This window comes from Micromys minutus (assembly GCF_963924665.1).
Source record: "Micromys minutus genome assembly, chromosome: 26".
NCBI classification, from domain to species: Eukaryota; Metazoa; Chordata; class Mammalia; order Rodentia; family Muridae; genus Micromys; species Micromys minutus.
This window is the reverse complement of record NC_137961.1, coordinates 22,375,169-22,396,948: the sequence shown is the minus strand read 5'-3', so window position 1 is coordinate 22,396,948 and position 21,780 is coordinate 22,375,169. Positions and strand designations below refer to the sequence as shown.

Genomic DNA, 21,780 nt, shown 5'->3' with positions numbered 1-21,780 from the left:
AAGGGATTTTGAGTTGTCATGTAAAGACTAGGTAGGGGAAGGAAAGGATTTGAAATCATGGAAGACCCATAAAAGATATACTAAATTAATACTCAGTACTTTGATTAAATCATGCCTGCCTTATGGATTACAGTAGTGTTCTTCATTTTCCTTAGCTCTGTAGCTCACATAACCCTTTCATTAATCCATTGAACTAGACTAGAGTTCTTTCTGCCTTTGACCTTATTCTTACATCAGACTGTGAATAAGAAGATTCTATGTTCTTGGCCTATCAGAGCAGACCTTGAAGGTTCTTGGAGGTTCTACTTTGTGATTCTTTCAAGATAAGTATGTTTCCCTAACACTCAAGTAGTCTCTGTCCAGCTGCCTTATAAGATGCCAAGATGTCCGTGGATTCTCTTCCAACAACTATTTTGGCTCACATGATAGCCATTAACAATGTGCCTCCTCCTCCACTTCGCAGTATTCCAAGTGAGTGACATTTTTATGAAGGTTTATTACTGTTTCCAATGGTACTTGATTCATTGTAAGCAATAGGGATTTGAGAGTCAGTGGAAATAGGGTCACTTTCTGATAATCTAGGAACGGAATAGCATGGTTGTACAAGTCTGGCTTTACTATATGAGGTTATTTGAACCATCTAGATCTAAAATATGGGTTCCTTTGTAAAATGGGGATCTTGGTAAGATCTTAGAGCTTCAACATTGTTCTTCTTCTATATAAATATCAAAATACCTCAAAGGAAGAAAGTGTAATCCTTGTGAGATTCCAGGGAACTATAGACATCTGTTTCTGGAAAACCTCGTCATGTCTATCATGAGTTGGTTCTACTGTACTGAGTGTATTTTCCATAGGCACTTCTCTCTTTACATTTCAAAGGGGAAAAAGCAATTCTATTACTCTGACTGAAATATATTCCTATTTTGCTTTCTTGTCCTACATTTTGATTTATCAGAACATAAGAGTTATAGATACAGAATTAAATATTTTGAAAGTTATACATTGAACAGTATTTATTCTGTGTAATTAGTCAATGAAAGTCCAGGCTGCTGTGCTAGGGTAGTATGTAGGGCTTTGGGTGTACAATTCTTACATGTGTTTGTACAGTACTCACTAGTAACCCACAATAGTGTCTCTGTTGAAATCTAACAACAGCTTTAGGTAATATAAGCAATACTTGTGACTCAGAGTTAAGTAAAGAATTAGCGTCCCAGATTTTTCTTCCCATGAGAATTAACTTCTAGATAAATTTTAAAATTTCACTGTTATCATTTCTACAGAACAGATATAAAACACAGAAGCTTATGCCTCTTGAATAAGTATATTATATATTTGTGTGTATATAATATACATCTAGATACACATAAAATATTATATACATGTTATAAAAACTATAACCATTGCTTGTTATTTTGTATATTTATTCCTGTAATAAACTATTCTTATATATATTCAAAATCTGTGTCTATTTAAATGGAGATAGGTATTCAAATAATTTTTCTTCTGAACCACTACTGTCAGGTTTTATTTGTGGAAAAATAAATTACCCGAAGACTTTTTTTTTTTATCAGCTCAGGAAGTGTAATAGCTGGGAGTTAAAAGATCAAATTAATTTGGAATCAATGGGATGAGATGTGTACTACCCTCTGCAGTCTCTTCCAAGGACACTTGACTTCTGTGAAGTGATTAAGAGATGAAAAATCAGCAGTAATTTAGTTCTCAGAGCTGATCGGAACACAGCGGAGAGCAGCAGACAGTGGTGTTCCGGGTATTCTTTGTAGTGGTTCTTAGTGGAAGCTCTGTGCTTGAGTCTGTCCTTTGGAGATACTTCCTACTTGTCTAATGGCTTGGTCTTTGTGTTAACTCCAGCAAGCCGACAGTTTTCCTTGGTACACTTTGTTGTCCTAGTTGAAACAATATTCTCATGAAAGCTGAGATGGAGATGCTTTGTAGAATGACTCAACCTGTTTCATATGAGAGAAATAAAACAACCATGTCCATAAATACGGACGCTTGGTTAAATACCTCGAACATCTACCCACTATACACATCTTTGTTTACTTTGAGTTTGGCTAGTAAAATTAGACTTAGGAATGCATGCTTACTTCCTTTTTAAAATATTTACATGTGAATAACATTTTAAAACATTTACATGTGAATAACATTTACTGAACACTTTCTAAGGACAATTTATAAGGAAAGAAATATCCCCTGAAGTCTGTGGTAGGCAGAGCAACACCCAGCAATTATATCTGCATCCTGAATCCAGAAACTATGAATATGCTAGGATGCTGAAAAGGCAAGCGGTTGTCATGGCTACAGCTAGAATCAATGCAGCTGAATCAGCTGCACTTGTGCTGTCAATAATATCAGAGACAACCCCACCTGTGGATCCATCCCATATGCAGACACAAAACCCAGACATTATTGCTGATGCCAAGGAGTGCTTGCTGACAGGAGCCTGATAGGGATGTCTCTTGAGTGACTCTGTCAGATCCTGACCAATACAGATGTGGATGCTCAAAGCCAACCATTGGACTGATCACAGGGACCCCAATGGAGGAGTTAGGAAGATAGACTGAAGGAGCTGAAGAGGCTTTATTTGGCATCAATGGGAGGGGAGGCCCTTGGTCCTGTGAAGGCTTGATGACCCCAGTGTAGAGGAATGCTAGGAAGGTGAGACGGGAAGAGGAGGGACCCTCGTAGAAGCAGGGAAGAAGGAGGGAACGGGGAATTTGCGGTGGCAAAACTGGGAAAGGGGATAACATTTAAAATGTAAATAAATAAAATATCCAGTCATAACATCCACAGCATCAACGTCTGTAGAGACTTCAGTTGCATTTTGTCTTCTAGGCTCCTCCCAATTCAAAGAACTCCGAACTTCACGGCTCTTTAAGCTCCGCTCTGGTTCTTCTCCCCTGTGAAACTATGACTCCCAGACAGTGCAACTCCTGAGCTGGTTTCCGGCTTAGTTTTTGTTTCCTTTTGGAGCTTTCAACAATTCCCTCTATGTAATCAATCTTCTGCTTGCGACTCAAAGTTCTTTTCCGCTTAATAAGCCTAGGAAAACGAGCTTTCTCAAAAGCAAAGAAGTCTTTTCACACTTTATCCTAGATGAGAATGATTCCAAAGACCTTGCAATTAGAGGAGTATGTTTAGTGTTTCTTTCCCACCTGCATGAAACTGCAGATGTTGGAAGCACTCACAGTGACCTACAATTACAACCTAATCTCTTGAAGCAAAAAAAAAAAAAAAAAAAAAAAAAAAAAAAAAAAAAAAAGTGAAAGCATGCTAGTGGAACAGGAGGCTGCCTTCCTTCTTGCCTTGCAGTTACGAGTATGGTCTACTGAGCTTTGTTTTTGTTAATATGATTCCCCTCCATTTCTCTCATATTTCTTAGGCTTATCTTTCTGAAGAAAGTTTTAGAAATAAGTTGCAGGCTTATTTTTAGCTCGTCTGGGAGGAATTATTGCAATAGTGTTCCGCTTTGCCAGTATCAAAACCACTTAAAGGTCACAGACGTTTGCAGGTTTATGTTATTGGTTCTCACTTATTAGGATACAGAAGGAAAATAAAAGAGTTTGAGACTCCAGACATTTTAGGGAACCCAGAAGTTAGATGGTACCAAGCGAATGGTTTTCTATGCTCCTTTTAGTCGTAGAGTGGTGTTTACTGAAAACCTGGAAATTCTACACTTCCGTTCTTAAGACTGCAAGGGCATTTTCTGTAATTTGAGAGTTCCTTAATAGCTAAAGATTAAAGGAGTCTCAAAACATGCATTGAGAAGAGTGAGTGGGGACAGTTTTAATATCTTAAACCCTTTAAACATCTAGAGGCTCAGACTGGGGTCAGGAGGAGCAGAAACAGATGGGCCTGTCAGTAGAAGAGAAAATCACAGAAGTGTATTGTAAGACTTAGGCAGCAACCGAAAAGAAAATAGATTATAAAAGAGGCAAGGGTACGAACAGAAGTTCCAAGAAGACAGAAGAAGAAAAGATGCTTGACTATTTATGTTTATCTGTGCATGTAAAACAGGATTGGAAATGCCAGGAGACCACTTAGGGAACAAGGCATGCCTGGGAAGATTTTTAAAATTATTTTTCAGAGTAAAAAAAAAATCACTGTCTTTGTTGTTAATAGCATGGAAGAATGATGGAGATTTCAGTGGCAGAGATGAACAAAAGGGAAGCTGGGAAATGGGGCACAGGCCTGCCTAGATTCCCAGCTGAAATCCTAGAATTCCAGGCAGAAGGCAGAATTGTTTGCCTGGGCTAAACACCAAAGCTTTGTTTAAAATTCCTTTCTAAAAAAATTAACAGTTGTTACAGCTACCTCAGTATATGCCTATCAAGAGTGTTAGACAATCTTGAGTGCATTTTAACATAAATGTTTAATTTTTGAGAATTTCACACTGTAATATTAAACTTACAACAACCCCCCCCCCAACTTTTGTTCCCTCATTCCTTTTATACAACACACACGAATGATAAGAAACAATAAAGAAAACAAACCGAATGAATCCATTTGGTAGTGTTCAGATGGACCTGTGCTTAGGGCTGAGCACCTTGACTGGTTACCTTATCAGAGGGCTCATTCCCTGGCTTCATTCTTTCTCAGCAGGAATTTATTGCCTATAGCTCTCATCTGGGGGGTAAGGGCCTTGAGAAATTCATCTACATTGCCATGGGTTATTTAGGTCTTGTTTAGGCAGCCATATTGTTGGGGTTTCTTGGTTGCAGCTTCTCTGTCATATACAGAAGACTCTATCTTGCAGCAAACATCTTAGTTCTATGACTCTCAAGCGTTTTTCCATTTCCTTGATTTTCCCTGAGCCTTGAGTATAAGGGTCATATTGGAAATGCATCATTTGGGCTTGGGCACACAGTGAGCACTTAGTTGCTGCCTTGGATTAGTAATGGCTCTCTGTAGGCATCTCCACCTCTTCCAGAGAGCAAAAGGAGTTTTGATGAGTGAGTGGTAGTCTTACCTGATCATATAAAGTTTGGCTATTGTCAGTTAAATTCCATGATTTAAAACTTGAGCACAATTATGACTGAACAGAAAATGGTGACGAAAATGAAAATCCTTGCAAGTCAGATGTGCCTACTAGGTGCCAGGCTAGGTCTGGCTGAGATATGCTACTATTGTGCCCTCAAACTACCTCAGAAATTAGAACTTAGTCATCCGTACTACTGTAGTGTCAGTCCCTCAGACAGCTGGATTCAGCCTCTGGCACTCACATGCTGGACTCTCTCCCAATCTGTAAAGGGAACCATATATTTACTTTGTAGAATCTTTAAAGAAATTTGGTTACATTAATACTCTGAATCTTAGGGTTCTTCTGTCCTGCACATCTTAGCTTACAATTCATTTCTCTAATCTAGTCTTTATATCCTTCATGATGTGGCCAAAATCTATCACTGTCTCCTACTTTTTATATTTCCATTGATACAATATTCCTCTATGGTTAAAATGATGATTATCATCCCTTAAACCTGTCAGTACTGATGCTTGGGAAGGGATGATTGTGGGGCAGGCATAAGGGGAAATTCCATTCAAATGACAAGAGGGGCATATGAATACAGGAAAATGGAGAAGCTCCCCAGCAGGCTGACTTCCCTAGAAATGGCTTCTTAAGGTTATGGCCTACATTCCATAAGCTAAAGTAAAGCCTTTTCTCACCCTCAAAACTGTTTTTGGTTAGTGGTATATCATACTAGTAGAGAGCACTTGACTATAAAGCTAGGGAGTTTGGTTATCAGCAGTCTCTTGATAGATTGTACATTTTTTTCCTATCTCCCTAGGAAAAGCCACACACAGTCTCCTCTGAGATACGTATATGACTTGCCAGGATTTTATTCCATTCTATACCTGTCTCTTCAATGTTAACTGATATTTTCACTGCTCATAGGATATATATATATATATATATATATATATATATATATATATATATGTGTGTGTGTGTGTGTGTGTGTGTGTGTGTGTGTGTGTGTGTATTCATTTTTCTCTTTTTTTTTGCTGCCTATGGCTTTGTTGTTGTTGTCGTTGTTATATACAAAAAAGCATTTGTCTGACTGACATGATTGCAGCTTCTTTTCCTGTCCATCTACTTTAGAGTTTTTTAAATTTCAGGGTTTGCAGTTAAATCTAATATATATGTGCTGATTATTTTAAAAAGTACATGTGGGGGGGGAGGCATAAAATTTTCTCTCTCTCTTTTTTATCTTCTTCATGTGGGTATCTACTTTTCCCAGTACCAGTTCCTGAAAATATTATCTCTTCTAAATTCATGTTGGGAAAATTTTTGTTGAACACTAACTAAAGGTAAATGGGTGGAGAATGAAAAACGCAGTTCTGTTTGCTGCTATGTCTACTTTTACAGCAGTGTTGTGCCACTTTGATTGTAAGTTTTGGTACGATTTTTTTTCTTTTGGAATGAGCTTTGTTCTCTTCACTGAAGATTGATTTGATTGAGAAGAGTCTTTTGTTGGTGTTCTGTATGAATTTGAAGATTGATTTTCTATGCTGGTGAGAAATAACAGTTGGATTATTGCAGAATCCCATTGAATCTTTAAATAATATGGGGAAGTATGTTCATTTATAAGTTATTGATACTTTATATGAACATGGGAATGAACTTTTAAAGGTATGTATGGTAGGGTATTTTATTCACATAAATAGCATTGTTTTTACTTAATAATGCTACCTGTTATCATCCTATAGAATAGGGGTATCGTTTCTTGATAACATTCATATATGCTTTATTTATCTTAATGGTTGTACATTTGACCTTGAATGTAGTAAACATCTTGCATATAATTTATTGGATAGTTGTCTGTTCTTTAAACCTGACACTCTGATTGCTGCCCATATCTATCCACAATGATGTGATGTTAGAAGAAAGATGGAAAGTGGGAAAAACTAAGCTACAGAAACTGTTTGCTATTTGTTTTGTGTGTTTTTTTCTGTTTCTTGTTTTGTATAGATTCAGCCCTGTTTTCTTTCTTTTTTTCTATTTAAGCAATAAATAAACAGCATCCAAGTAGTTTAATAATTCAACTATTTTCCGGGCTTCTTCGAGAAGAATGTGATAGTTGCTTCCTGGGTGCTAGCTGCTGTCTCTGTCTCTTCTGTTCTGAAATGTTTCTCTGTCAAGTCTTTGCATTAGCTGCTTATATTAAAATAACTTCTGTGCATTCTAGGTCTAGATCATTGGAATATAACTGATAAAATGATCGTCTGTTTCTAGCTAGTTTTGCTGTTTCAACCAGACCATTATATATGGTTTAAATACTGTTAGTCTGTCAAAATTAGTATGGAAGGAATCACCTTATTATGGCATTTTGGAATATGATATATTATTTTTGATCTCCTGGTTGAACTTGTCTTTTCTGCTTGCTCTGTTTGGACTCTTTTTTTCCAGACTAGCCTTCCATCTGCCTTTTAACTCCTCTTGAATCTCTTCTAAGTTGTATGAATACTTTATTTTTTTAAATTTGTTTTTAACTGCAATTATAACATTTTTCACTTCTCCTTTCTTTGTCTTCTTACAGCCCTTTATGCTACTTTCCCTGATACCTGACCATGACCCACTTTTATCTGAATTTATTATGTCCATATATATGTGCATACATTTCTATGCACAATTATACAGAAACACCATCTTCTCAGTTATTTTCATCTTTGTTTATTTAGACAGCATCTTACAATGCATCCCATGATGGCCTAGGCAATCACATGTTGGCTCATTTGTTTTCTTGATGATAGCCATTCTGACTGGGGTGAAATGAAATCTAAAATCACTTTCAATTTGTAGTTCACTAATATCCAAGGATCTTAAATACTTCAAACATGTTATTAGCCATTAGTTTTGTGTGCTCTGAGAAGTATCTGGCCAGTTCACTGGCCCACTTATTGATTGGAAGATTTGAGTTTTGCCTTTAAGTTTTCAGTTTATATAAACGTGTGTGTGTGTGTGTGTGTGTGTGTGTGTGTGTGTGTGTGTGTGTGTGTGTGTGTACCCACTGAATGACATATAGTTGGCAAAGATTTTTCTTCCGAATGTAACCTGCCTCTTCACCCTGATGGCAGTTTTCTGTGCTGTGCAGAAGTTCTTTAGTGTCATGTAATCCTATTTGTCAGTTCTTAGGGTTACTTCCTCTCCTATCAGAGTAATTTTCAGAAGGTTCTTGCCTGTGTCTATAGCTCGAAGTGTTTTCCTCCAGTTTCAGTGTTTTAGGTTTTATATTATGATCATTGATCTATTTTTAAATTTATTCTTATGCAGGTGAGATATGGAACAACTTAATTATTGTTTAGGTGCATATCCAGTATTCTCAACACCATTTGATTGAAAGTCTCTGTTTTTCCCAATTACATTTTTGGCTGGTTAGTTTTACCATCGTCATACAAACCTAGACATATCTAGGAAAATGAGTCCCAACTGAACATCTGACTCTTTCATATTAGGTCATGGGCATGTCTATTGGGCATTTGGTTGACTGATAATAGGTGGAGGAGGTTCCAGCTATCAATGTGTATGTGGTATAAGGCCTGGACAGGAGGCCTGGGCTGTACAGAAAGACACATTAAGCAGGCCAGAAGAGCAAATCAAGGGGCCAGAGTTTCTCCATGGCTGCTGCTTTAATTCCTGGATTCAGTTTCCTGCCTTGAGTTTATGCCTTGCCTTTCCTCAGTGATGAATGATAATTTGGAAATGTAACCCAAGTAAATCATTAATGTTCTTTTACATGTTGGCTTTGGTTGGTCTTTTTATCACTGCAATAGAAAACAAAATGGAATGTTCAAATTATTTTTGAGTTCTCTCTTTTATGACATCACTCTACATGTATGTTTTCTATTGGTACTGTGCTGTCTTTGTCCCTATGGTTTTATAGTGTGATTTAAAGTCTGGTATTATGATACTTCTGCAACTGAACTTTGGTTATTTAGGGTCTTTATATTTTCTAATAAACGTTAAATTATTAGGATATGTTTCCTAATGTTTTTATTATTAGTATATAGAACATTGATGGCCTTGCTGTGTGTGTGTTTATTTATACCCTGAAATTTTGTTGACATTATTATTAGGTCTAAGAATTTATTGTCTCAATAGTACTCCAGAATTTTTACATATTCATTTTATATCTTAAAATATTTTACTTGTTTGCTGTTTGGGCTCATTCTTCAGTTTTATATTTGAGTCCTGATTGACTTCACTCTAATTGACCATTCTACTCAAAGGTCTGGCTCTTAGGTTTTCTCATTGGGATAGTGAGGTGTTCTTTAGTTACATATTCACTTAAGCTTGAGTCCTCATTAATATTTTTCTTTCTTCAGTTCTGATTTTAAAGTCTGAATTTTCTTTGTCATTTTCTTCAGCCATATATTTTATTTTCTTGGCCACCACTCAGCTATGTATTGTTCTCTTATTGAGGAAACTCACTGGGATATTTGTGTATTCTTTAAACTCCCTGAATTCTTTGAAAACTATATTTATTGTTCATGGAAATGTTGTGTCCAGATTCATTTAGATAGTTTACATTAAAGAACATTTCTATAGGACTAGTGGATTTAATGATATTCCATCTTTATTATTGATAATTTTGTCTTTACCTGTCACTTGTGCATATGAACTTTCTTCATCTGAGTTTCTGGAGTAAGAATCTAGCTTGCTTCAGATTGAACCAGTGAATGGAATTTTCGGCTGGAGCTAGGCCAAGCAATGCTGCAACACTATCTGATTAGACCAGGAAAAGGTGTCTGAACTACATATCTAGAGCTACATTTTAGGATGAGGAAAGGGAAGCAGGTAGAAGAGGATTAGCAGCAGAAGAGAGGTAATTACCTGATGAAGGTGCATTGTGAAGGCAGGTTTGCAGGTATTAGCCTTGTAGCTGTAGAGATGGAGATAGGCAGAGAAAGAAATGGAAGAGGAGAGGACCAGAGACATTTTACAGGCAAAGAAGAGGCAGAAGCAAATCTGACTTGCAGACTACTGTTATGGAGTTTGGGTCAACTAAGGCAGCTGATAAATAAATAGCATTCAAGGTCCATGATTTTGAAGATAGGCCTGCCTAAATGGTTTATTTAGTTGTGTCAAATGCCTTTCAATATTATTTGAAAGAATATTACAGTTGGAATTTCATAAAAACAATGACAAATAGATAATAGATGTAAATAAGTTCTCTATTGATCATTAACAAAGGTACACTGAATGAACTCTCAACATGCATAGAGTTATTGACACCTTATTTTTTTTCCTAGATTTGGACCTCTGATCTAAGTATATAAAACACTTTGATCATGCTCATAATCCTTTAATATTCTCCTGTTAAGTTTTTTTTAAATACTACAGTCTTATGCAAAAGTTCACTGTTTGCTTCTTATAGTATAAGGGGAGCAAATTTGTTGTTACTATTTCTGGTTTTTATTATTACCAAACTCATTACTTATGTGCTGATAATTATATTAAGAAAGGTTCTACTTGTCATTGGTTTAATTATTAGTGTGCACAGAAACCTTTTAAAGAGGTCCCACTCTCCTGTTTTCCAATTCCTTGTATTGTGACATTTCCATAGGGTCACTGTGACATTTTCTCAATGGCTCCATGCTTTCACCTCACTGAGAATTAAAAAAAAAATGATTAAAATCTCTCTTGTTCTAAGGAACAAAATTAGTAGATGTGGAATGTTAGGGATGTTTCTTAAATGTCTCTGTGTTGGCTTCTGTACTGGCAAAATAAAAATTTGTTCTGAGACTCAATTTCATCAGAGTAGCTCTTTTTATTATGTACTCTAAAACACACGCTGTATATGTTCACAGTAAACATGTTTTATGATTAAGTATAAATTGTTTTTCCAACTTTTCTTTGATGGGTGAGTTAATATCTCCTTATCAAAGAAACCACATAACCAACCAAACAATCAAACAAATAAAACAAAAAACCCAACCAAACAAACAGCAAAATAATAAGAACAACAAGAGTAACAATAAAAGAAAACCAGAAACCATTTACTGTGTGTGTGACCACTTTTTATTAGGAGAACAATGTCATCTGTACATACATACTTTAATAGGTGACAAAAGTAAGAACTGACATTTACTAGAACAATTTTTCATCTTATTAATAATCAATGGTCATATGCCCAATATGACAATAGACAGATATTTAATTGCAGAGTGAGTTTCTAGTGTGAGATTAATTTACAGCCATCAGCTTCAAATCCTTTTTCACATGTACTGTGGTTAAAATCTTTGATTTTAACCCCACTTTAAGGTTAAGACCCTGTTACTTTTGTCAAAATCTGGACTAAAGCATTTCAGGAAAGAAAAAAAAAGACTAGAAAACAAATGTAAACTCGGTAGCTTATTCATATTTATGTTTTATTCCTGATTTGATCAATAAAAAAAAAGAATCAAGAGATCCTCTTTTCAATAGTCGCAGTTTCACACTGAAACATGTAGTCTTTTTATTTTTAAGTAATTTGCTTTGAAAGGCAACACCTATTACATGTCTAAAACTCTTCATATCAACACTCTTATAACAAACACTGCCTAGAACAGGCTCAGTAATGAGACATATTTTGATGAATTAAGTGTTCTATAAACATGTAAGTTTATAGAACAGTCTATATTGGTTTTGAGCTTACTGCGCAGTTCTAAGCTAAGAACGGAATTTTGGACTCCTGATTGCTCTTTATTATGCAAGTTTTTTTATATAAAAAATTGTGAAATTTTATTTTTCCTAGTCTTTACTAGCAATTCTTAGGCTTTTTCAAAGATATCTGTATGTTTTCCTTCTTTCTTTTAATTAATTAATATACATCTCAAATGCTACCCCTCTTTCCATTTCCCCTTGCAGACTTCTCCCCTTCTTTCCCCTCCTCTTCACTTCTGAGAGTGCATCCCCCACACCCTGGAACCTCAAGTCTCTACAGGATTAGGCACAACCTTTCCCACTGAGACTATATATGGTAGTCCTCTGCTACATTTGTGTTGGGAGTCTTGGGCCAGCCCATGTATGCTCTTTGGTTGCTGACTCTCTGGAAGCTTCCAGGGTTCCAGGTTAGTTGACACTGTTGGTTTTCCTGTGAAGTTGCCATTTCTTTGAAGGACTTCAAACCTTCTCTTAACTCTTCCATAGGAGTTCTGACCTCTTTAAAATGTTTGTTGGTAGGTACCAGCATCCTCTCAGTCATGTGCTAGTTAGAGCTTCTCAGAAGATTACTAGGCTAGGCTTCTGTTTGTAAGCACAACCTAACATCAACAGTGTGAGGCTTCTGACAGGTCTCATACAGAGCTGGTTACTGGTCAGCCATTTCTTGAGTCTCCAGTCTATCTTTGCCCCTACATTTCTTTTAGACGGAACCAATTTAGGGTCAAAATTTTATAGGCAGGTTGGTGGTCTGATCTCAATCCCTCCCTGTCTGGGTCCTGTGCTGGAGGAGGTCTTTTCAGGGTCCATATCTCCACTGCTTCTTCCTATTCTTCCATAAGAGTTCCCAAGCTCCACGCACTGTTTGGCTGTGGTTGTCTGCATCTGTCTGAGGCAGTGCAGCAACTCTATTCTTAAACTCTTTATTTTGTAACATTCTCCTCTTCTTCCCTCTCTGCTTCCTCTTCTTTTGTAAATTGTCCTAACTGAGGAGTATTGGACATATTGGATGCTAGTGTCATGGGTGCATTTAGTCGTCAGAATTTCCCAAATTTAAGCTCTCTCCCTCAATCTCTATGGCAGCTACCCCCTGACCTTTACATAACTCATTGAAGCTATTACTGATCCTGCTCATCAACCATGTTAGAAAAATGTATTAATGTGTACTTAATACAAGTCTCTTCCTAATCCATCTGCTTAACCGCCTATTATGACTAACATTTTATATTATTCACACCAGAAATAATAGTATATCAAATATGTATACCAAAGCTTTATTTTAATTCATTTGAAATAAATAGAACTATATGACTCATAAACTAAAACACAGTCTTTATCAGCTCAAGTTTGCATGAGAAATATGGGTAGGGAAGTGTCTAAAATCTTATGAATAGTATAATCCTAAATTTACCAATAACTATGATGTTCGAATAGCAATAACTTTTCTACTTTAATTCCTTTTATTTTATTTTCCTACCTAGAAAACAGGTTAATTTCAAAGTCATCTGGGATCCATAGAAAACCCCAATTTTATGATTCTGGAACCCTGAATTAGAATGTATACATTTGTATATACCAATTCCTTGTGATTACAATACGATCACTGAAGGGCTTGAGAAGTACATTAAAAACTTCTTTTCTCAATAACTTTTCAATAAGGAATGAAAAACGAATATAAGTTAGTATTTCTTACTGTGTTTCATCTCAGATTTCTAATAACATTTCTAAGAACACCGATTGTTCTGGAGTAATCAGAGGGCTTGTGATGCAGACATGATGGGTATCACTCTGAAGACACACTACGCACGTTGTTGTACCTTGTCTGAAAGATGTTTGCTCATTATGGCACTGAAAAAGAATCAGTTAATTGGTTTCTTGGATGTGAGCAGGACTTTTATTTCTTAAGGAGTCTTTTGTGATGTTTCTCAATTGGAAATTGATTCTACATGCTGTGAAACTCTCTGAAGCTTCAGCATCAGTGATAGCTCCTTGCATGGGCTTAAGTAGCTTGGCATAGCTGGGACTTTATAAGAAAAGTATGAGAGAAGAAAGGGACATGAGGAGGGAGAAGATAGTAGAAGAAATAGAAAGTACCAGAAGAACTTTTCCTTGTATTGTGTCTAAAGTAGTTCTGAGACCAGTTTGAATGTTAAAGATCTTGGCAAATAATTCTGAAAGACTCTTTTTTATCCCAGAGAAATTAAATTACTATGACTCATACCAATTTCACTCTTTACTGCAATTAAAAATTGCCAAACTTTCTTCTAGATCAAAAAATTAAACTCTGTTTGAAAAAGCCATCTATAAATCTACTAACGATAAATGTATTGATTACAGTTTAAAAGACTTTAACTGGCATTACCTTACAATGCAATATTGTGCTTCTTCCAAAGTTAAAAACTTCAACTAGCTGATAAGCAATGTCTTCTACGTTTGTTGCAGATGTGTCCCCATCACCACCCTAGAAATACAGGGTATTGACATTCTTATTAGTTGCCCTCCAGAACTTGATGTTAAGTCTTAATTTTTGAAAACATTACCTATTTTGATCCCAGATCATGGGAAAACAGAGCTGGTGCTGATTCAGAAGCTTTCTTCCTGCTGGCTTGCTTTCATAGGGACAGAAATTTCTGTGCAGGCAGCTGGAGGAAAAAAAGAACTGTCGACAATTATCCAGCTATGAACCGTATGAGCTAAAATAACCACTGACATGGCAAGGGAATCAATAGTATGAAGGCTATTGATTTATCACTGAGTTATCCAATGAATTTTCAACTTGATATCATGCCTATTCCTTCAGAGGGAACTCATATCTGGCCCTGTAAGCCTGGCCATAGACTTGGCCATAGACCCTAGGAGAAAAGTAGTTTGCTAAGTAAATGTAGTGTCAAAGTGCCTTCTAAGTACTTAGCTTTATACCAAAGTTTAGAACAATTGATATCTCTTATCATAGTTACTGCACTTTTAATGTGGACAAGTATTTCATAAGAGACCCCATAAGAGGCCAATTTAAAAATAAGTGACTATTTGATTCTCAGCCCTAAGCAGAATGTATATCATGAATCCTACCCCCAACTGCTTGAGAAACATGCATAAGAGGAACCAGAAAGATTTTTGTAGTCAGAGGATAAGAAATACTGATGGAAATTCCTTTCTTACGAATATGACAAGACAACTACATTTGTGAACTCAGTGAAGCTATACAAGTCTTGTACAAGATCAAACCAAAACCATTTTGGCATGGAACTGGAAGAGGCTACCTGTAGCTTTGTAGCTATAAGAAACTGGTAGCTTTTAGGGAAAAGAAGCCCATTTTTTTTCTAAGAACTTACCCATGTCCAGTAGATGGTCCTACACCTATGCTTTAAGTGATTAATACCAATTAAACTCCATGGACATTTAAAAAGAACAAACGTAGATGTGAAGTTCATGGGGGAGAGTTAGATGGGGTAACAGGGACGAAGAGGTAGGCATATGTAGTATAAACGATCAAAGCGCATTTTAAATGTGAATTCTATACTTACCTTAATTATCATACTGAATTTTATTTGTGTATTACAGACTGTGAATACAATATCTCACTTCATGGTTACTGAATGTTTTTCTTCACTATGATGAATGTTTCCAATTAAATGCCACTTATACACTTGCTTAATAAGATAACAGAAAATTACTCACACTTTTAATTGATTTTGTTTTTCAGGCCTGAGACTGAGCAAAAACATTAATTATGGTCAGTTGAATGCCTTATGCCACATTAGAGGACTAGAGAGCGAGTGAGTTACTCACGCTTTTCTTTTTCTATCATAGAGAAAATGATACCTCTACTTGTTTATGAATAATGTGTAGTAATAGAAAAGGTGCTAATTCTCACAGGTACCTGATTTAATACATGAAGAAATTCAACTGAAACCCAGTGTTTATTTCTACATATTGAAAATATATATTGGTTATGTGGGTGTGTGTGTGTGAGAGAGAGAGAGAGAGAAGAGAGAGAGAGAGAGAGAGAGAGAGAGAGAGAGAGAGAGAGAGAGAGAGAGAGAGGAGAGAGAGAGAGAGAGAGAGAGAGAAGGAGGGAGAAAGGGAGGGAGGGGGAAAGGGGAGGGAAAGAGAGAGAAAGGGAGTTAACCAATTTACTACAAAATACATTACAAAATAAATGTAATTCATTCCAAGCTGGGCTCTTTTTAGTGAAAAAAGTCACAGGCAGAAAGCCATAAATGGTTGAAAACAAACACTGTGGGACATGAGCTCCTGAGAAGGGAACAGGGATGTAGTCTGGGGACACGGGAATGGAACTAGTCCTGCTCAGAGTTTAGGATTCCTAAGAGGCCTGGCAATTCAACACAGAACTTTAAAATGTGTTTTGTTGCTAATTTAGTAGCTTTTGTGTTGCTGTGATGGCCAAGACAGCTCTTGGGAGTTGGGAGCTTGGTTACAGTTTTATAAGGCTAGTCCATTAGCATCACTGGGCAGAAACAGACAGGTATGTAAAAAGAAAAGAAAAAAAACAAAATTAAGTATTTTCAATATGCAATGGCACAGAATATCCACTACCATCCCAGAAGGGAAGAATTATTGCACGAAAGCAAGGCCATTCAGCATGGCAAATGTCATATTCTGCAGCAGTGTCTGATCTTAAAAGGTTTATTAAATAGTCCTTTTCTTCCAGATTTGCTGACTGCACCACACTTCTCTCTACGGGGCTGATTGCACGGGCCCTTAGAGTTTATCTCTACAGCTATCCCATGGATCTGACTTCTCCAACATCTTCAAGTCCCTGATGCAATCCCCAACTTCACCTCGTTGGGCCTTCCCTGTTCCATTTCTGGTCTCAGCAGCTTTTCTTCTAATAAACCTGTAATGCATTTTTCTTGACTCTAAATCTAGAACAACAAGGGCTAAGATGTCCATTTATTCTGCACACTAGCTTTGGAACTGGCACCCTCCTTAGATTGCATTTCCATAAGCATTATGTTTTCAGTAGATTCTTTTGCTGTTTAAAACTTCCTTTAATCCCTTTCCCTATGTTGGAAGCTTAGCTAGTTGGGTTCTTGCTCTGAGGGCACAACTTTTTTTATTCTATTGTGAGTCCTTTCTTTAGACATTTTCCTCCTTGAGTACAGGACTTGGCTCCAGAATCACATATCCCGGTGCTCTTGTTCTTTTCAAACTGTAACTTTTGGGTTTCTTTGTGCCAGCTTGTTCTTTTTTATTACAGATCTTCATAAGAATGATCACTAGTAACTACATAATACTGTCGCTACTAGATTTTCTTGAACTCTTTGCTAATGGCATTAATTTAAATCTCTTTGATTTAGCTTCAGGTAGATTTTTAGGACAAAGGCAAAGAGCAGCCACAGTCTTTGGTGAAGCACCACAAGAATGGTTTATAATCCATTTATTAATATTGTCCCCTCTGAAACCTCACCAGCTATAACTATAAGTATAGAGTCTAAATTATCCTCTATACTGTATGAGCCATTAAGTCCTGTTTAAAATATTCAACTACTTTTTTAGTCCAAAGTCTCAAAGTCTTTTATACCCTTCCTAAAACACAGCCTGGTCAGGCTTACCTAGCAGTATCCCAGTCCCTGGTACATCTTTCTGTGAAAAATTCTATGACCAGGGCAACTCCTAAAAGCATTTAATTGGAGGCTTCTCTCCGGTTTTAGATACTTAGTCCATGATCATCATTGCAGGAAGCAGACAGCCATAGCACTGGAGAAGCTGATGAGAGTCTGTTTCCAGATCTGCAGATAGAAGCCAGAGAGAGACATTGGGTCTGGTTGGGTTTTTAAAGCCTCAAAGCCTATTCCTCATAAAAACAATACCACACCTACTCTAGCAAGGCCAATCAGATTTGTTCCCTGTTCTCCAACTGAGGAACCATTATTTACACATATGGGCCTATGTGGATAATTGACATGCAAACCACCACAGCCTTTATTATTATTTTTATTTTACTTGTGGTTTTGAAGTTATGATAGCATGGTTACCACTGTCTATGTGCCCTGTGCCCTTTCTTCAGTCATATTGATTTTGAGAGAATGCCTTGGGTTTACAGATTTTTTCCCCTTTCTTCTCTAAAGTACTTCTTAAAATCACATTTCTGACCCATCTTTTATAAGTTTGCTTAGGGATGTCTTTAAAAGGGAAAGCAAAGATTTAACCTCTGTGGTTAAATACCTGTTGGTATATAACTATTATACACACTTCTATGTTGATAAATCACTTTGAATCATAAACATAATGGCTACCAAATTGTGTTCATAAGTGAGGAAGGTGATCAAATGATTTCATAGCAGGAGAATTATGTTTGTAAAGTAGTTTTAAGGTAAGCAGAGAGAAGATTGACAAGAGTTGTGCTACAAGGCAGTATCTGGGGAGATCACTGATTGAATGACCTCTTTAGATAAAGGGCTTACTTAATGTTAAAATTATTAGCATCATTACATGGCAATTTTCATCTACCTATTTAGTGTTTTGACATGACTATCCATTACGAAGGTTCCTAAATATTCTCAGATAATGTATATCAACCTTCATCTGCTCCCATGGTTGTGAAAGGACAGTACTCATATTTCTTTCAAGTCATCAGGAAAATGTGTAAGACTACATTACTTAAAAGACAAATTCAGGTGGAAACGATCTGTAAGAAGAGAATTTGGTTAAACTTTTCTGGGTTATTTAATTTAAAACAAAAAATGCGAATTGCCTGGTGATAAATGCATAAATATATAATTTATCAGTGAACATTTTATTGAGAGCCTGAAGAGAATATGGAACACATAAAATATTGTGTAATACATTTTCATCTAGTATGTGTACAGCATGTACCTCAAGTAGTTTACTTTGATAAACCATTTATTCTTTTTCTTTAGGCTATAAAGGATTTTTTGTTTTGCTGTTGTTGTTTCGTTGGTTTGAGTGAAAGAACGTTTCTATGTTGGGATTTTAGGAGTCTATCAAATCTTTTTCTTTATTTCTTTTACTATGAATTGTTGATTCAGAAACTTTTCCAAGCAATGCATGCTATTGCCACTTCTTAGTGCCAACCGGAACTTGGCAGTTGGATTCTGTTGCTGAAGAAACCACTCAGTTTGAACCCAGGTCATTGAAAAATATGGCTTTTACTGATATGAAAGTTTTCTTTTTGCTGGCTTGTTTTCATAGGCTTCAACTTAGATGTGGAGAAGACATTTAGGATATCAGATGGAAGATATTTTTCAGAGTCCAATATAGGTACATGTCTTCTTCCCTCTTTATATTTCGCTTGCTTGAATTCAGCTGTAATAACGTTAAGTGTGCTGTTGTTAGATGTGGAGGTGTTATGTATTACCCAGAGTCCTAGGCACCATTACCTAACTTCTTGACATGCAGCCTGGCTTTCTTCCTTCCTTGTCAGACTGTATCTACACTAAGAATAGAAAAATCCTAGCACTGAAAGACATCTATATTTACATAATTTTCACGTTACATTAATTGAGGAAATTACTTAAAACCCTGTAATCAATATTTCCTTATTCACTGACTGTCTAAATAATAACTCAAATTTATAAAACTACTTATTTTTATATTTATTTCAAAGACTTCTCCAACAGTCTGTTTTTATTTTTTTATTTTTTTGTTGCAGAGTTCGAGTATATCTTTAAATGTCCCTTGTCACCAAATATACTCATAATGGAGGTTTAAGGCTTCAGTGTATAAATTTGGTTTTAGAGGAGAGTAACAATCAGTCATGAGAGTTATTAACCATCATCCTGAGTGAGGTAATCCTGCCACAAAAGAACAGACATAATATGCAGTCACTGATAATTGGATACTAACCCAAGAAAGCTCTGAACAACTCACAGACTATATGAAGTTCAAGAAAAACAAAGGCCAAAAAAATAAGAAAATGACAAACCATATGCTTAATCTTTACACACCAAGAAAACTTTGACTAATTCCATGTTACATCCTGTTTTACATGTACTTTATGCTCATTGTAATGAGTAATATCTTAATGCACACTATCAAACCTTTAAAAAAAATCAAGTACTGACAAAAATGTATTCATATACTTTTATGAAAAAATGCTTAAAATCTGTACATTTTTATTTGTTTTTTAAAATAAAGATGCTCAATTAAAAATATTCAAAATAAAAGATAGATTTATAGATTCTATAGAGACAGTGACTGGATTTGACCACATTAGGCTTGTAATATTTAAGTTCTAAAAGTATACCTTTAATGGCTGGGCCAGGAATTTCTTCTTGTAGGCCTTCTTGCTTAAGTTTACCTGTTTCTTACCTTATTATACCATCTTGTATGCTTTTCTCACTTAATTTCATGGTCCCTGAATCTAGGAGATACAGATGTAGACATATACTACCACAACAGTTACTGTGAGATATAGCATATATCGTCAGTATCGTAAGGATACTTAGACATTTGCTCTGAAAATTATGTCACCTCCAGGCGAAGCACTAGGCTGTCTGTTTCACTTCTTTGACACATTTTCAAACATGAATACCATCTGCTTTATGTTGAGAATTACTACAAAGTGGGTGAAGTAGATTCTGACACATTTGTATAAGATAAAGTTAAAAAAATTAAATTAGTGTCCATATTTTGGGATATACTTGATTTAATGCAATCAAAAGATGATCTATCTATTCAGATCACAGTTTAGAATGCATTTCTCAGATCTATAGCACAAGTTGCATGTAGAGAAAAGAATTACTTCTATAGCTTTTTAAAAATTTATTTATTTTATAAAATATGATTATAGCTCACAAAAATTTTTACATAATAATACTTAATAAATACATGAGATTTTTCCTTTTCTTTTTTTTGTTTTTCTAAGAAGGACTGAAGCTTCCACATTTTGACCTTCCTTCTTTTTGCGCTTCATATGGTTTGTGAGTTGTTTCTTGGGTATTCAGAGCTTTCTGGAGTTAGTATTCAACTAACAGTGACTGCATAGCATGTGTGCTCTTCGTAACTGGATCACCTCACTCAGAACGATATTCTCTAGTTCCATCCATTTACCTAGGAATTTCATGAAGTCATTGTTTGTAATAGCTGAGTAGTACTTTATTGTATAAATATACCACATTTTCTGTATTCATTCATCTACTGAAAAACATCTGGGTGCTTTCCAGCTTCTGGCTATTATAAGTAAGGCTTCTATGAACATGGTGGACCATGTGTCCTTGTTATATGTTGGAGCATATTTGGGGTATATACCCAGAAGTGGAATAGGTGGGTCTTCAGGTAGTACTATGTCTAGTTTTCTAAGGAACCACCAGACTGATTTCCAGAGTGGTTGTATCAGCTTGCAACCCTACAAAGAATGGATGAGTGTTTCTTTTTTTCCACATCTTTAGCAGCATCTGCTGTCATCTGAGTTTTTGATCTTAGCCATTCTGACTGGTGTGAGGTAGAATCTCAGTGTTGTTTTGATTTGCATGACTAGGGATGTTGAGCATTTCTTTAAGTGCTTCTCAGCCATTTCGTATTCCTCAGTTGAGAATTCTTTGTTTAGCTCTGTACAACATTTTTAAAAATAGGATTGTTTGATTAAATTGAGTCTAACTTCTTGAATTCTTTATATATATTAGATATTAGACCTCTATCAGATGTAGGGTTGGTAAAGATCCTTTCCCAGTCTGATGACTTGCTGTTTTGCTTTCTTGACAGTGTTCTTAGCCTTACAGAAACTTTGCAATCTTATGAGAACTATTTATCAATCTTAGATCATAGGCCATTTGTGTTCTGTTCAGGAACTTTTCCCCTGTGCTTATGTGTTTTAAGATTTCCTGCACTTTCTCTTCTAATAGTTTAGTGTACCAGGTTTTATGTGAAGAACTTTGATCCACTTGCACTTGAGCTTTGTACAAAAAGATAAGAAAGAATTGGTTTGCATTCTTCTGCATGCTGACTGCCAGTTGAACCAATACCACTTGTTGAAGAGGCTGTCATTTTCTATTGAATGTTTTAGCTCCTTTGTCAAAGATCAAGTGACCATATGCATGAAGGTTCATTTCTGGATCTTCTATTCTGTTTCATTGGTCTACTTGACTATCTCTATACCAATACCATGCAGTTTTTTTTTTTAAACACAATTGCTTTGT

At 36.0% G+C, this 21,780-nt stretch overlaps 1 protein-coding gene across 1 annotated transcript in view; it reads left to right on the top strand.

Moving 5' to 3' along the window:
• Positions 1–383: 383 nt before the first annotated feature.
• CNBD1 (cyclic nucleotide binding domain containing 1) overlaps positions 384–21,780 on the top strand; it is a gene marked incomplete at both ends in the record, with an annotated part of 312,854 nt that continues 291,457 nt past the window's right edge. The window contains 2 exons of the mRNA XM_080938558.1: positions 384–471; positions 15,363–15,435. Of these exons, the coding sequence (XP_080794684.1) occupies positions 384–471; positions 15,363–15,435 (161 nt within the window). The remainder of the gene's footprint in view (positions 472–15,362; positions 15,436–21,780) is intronic.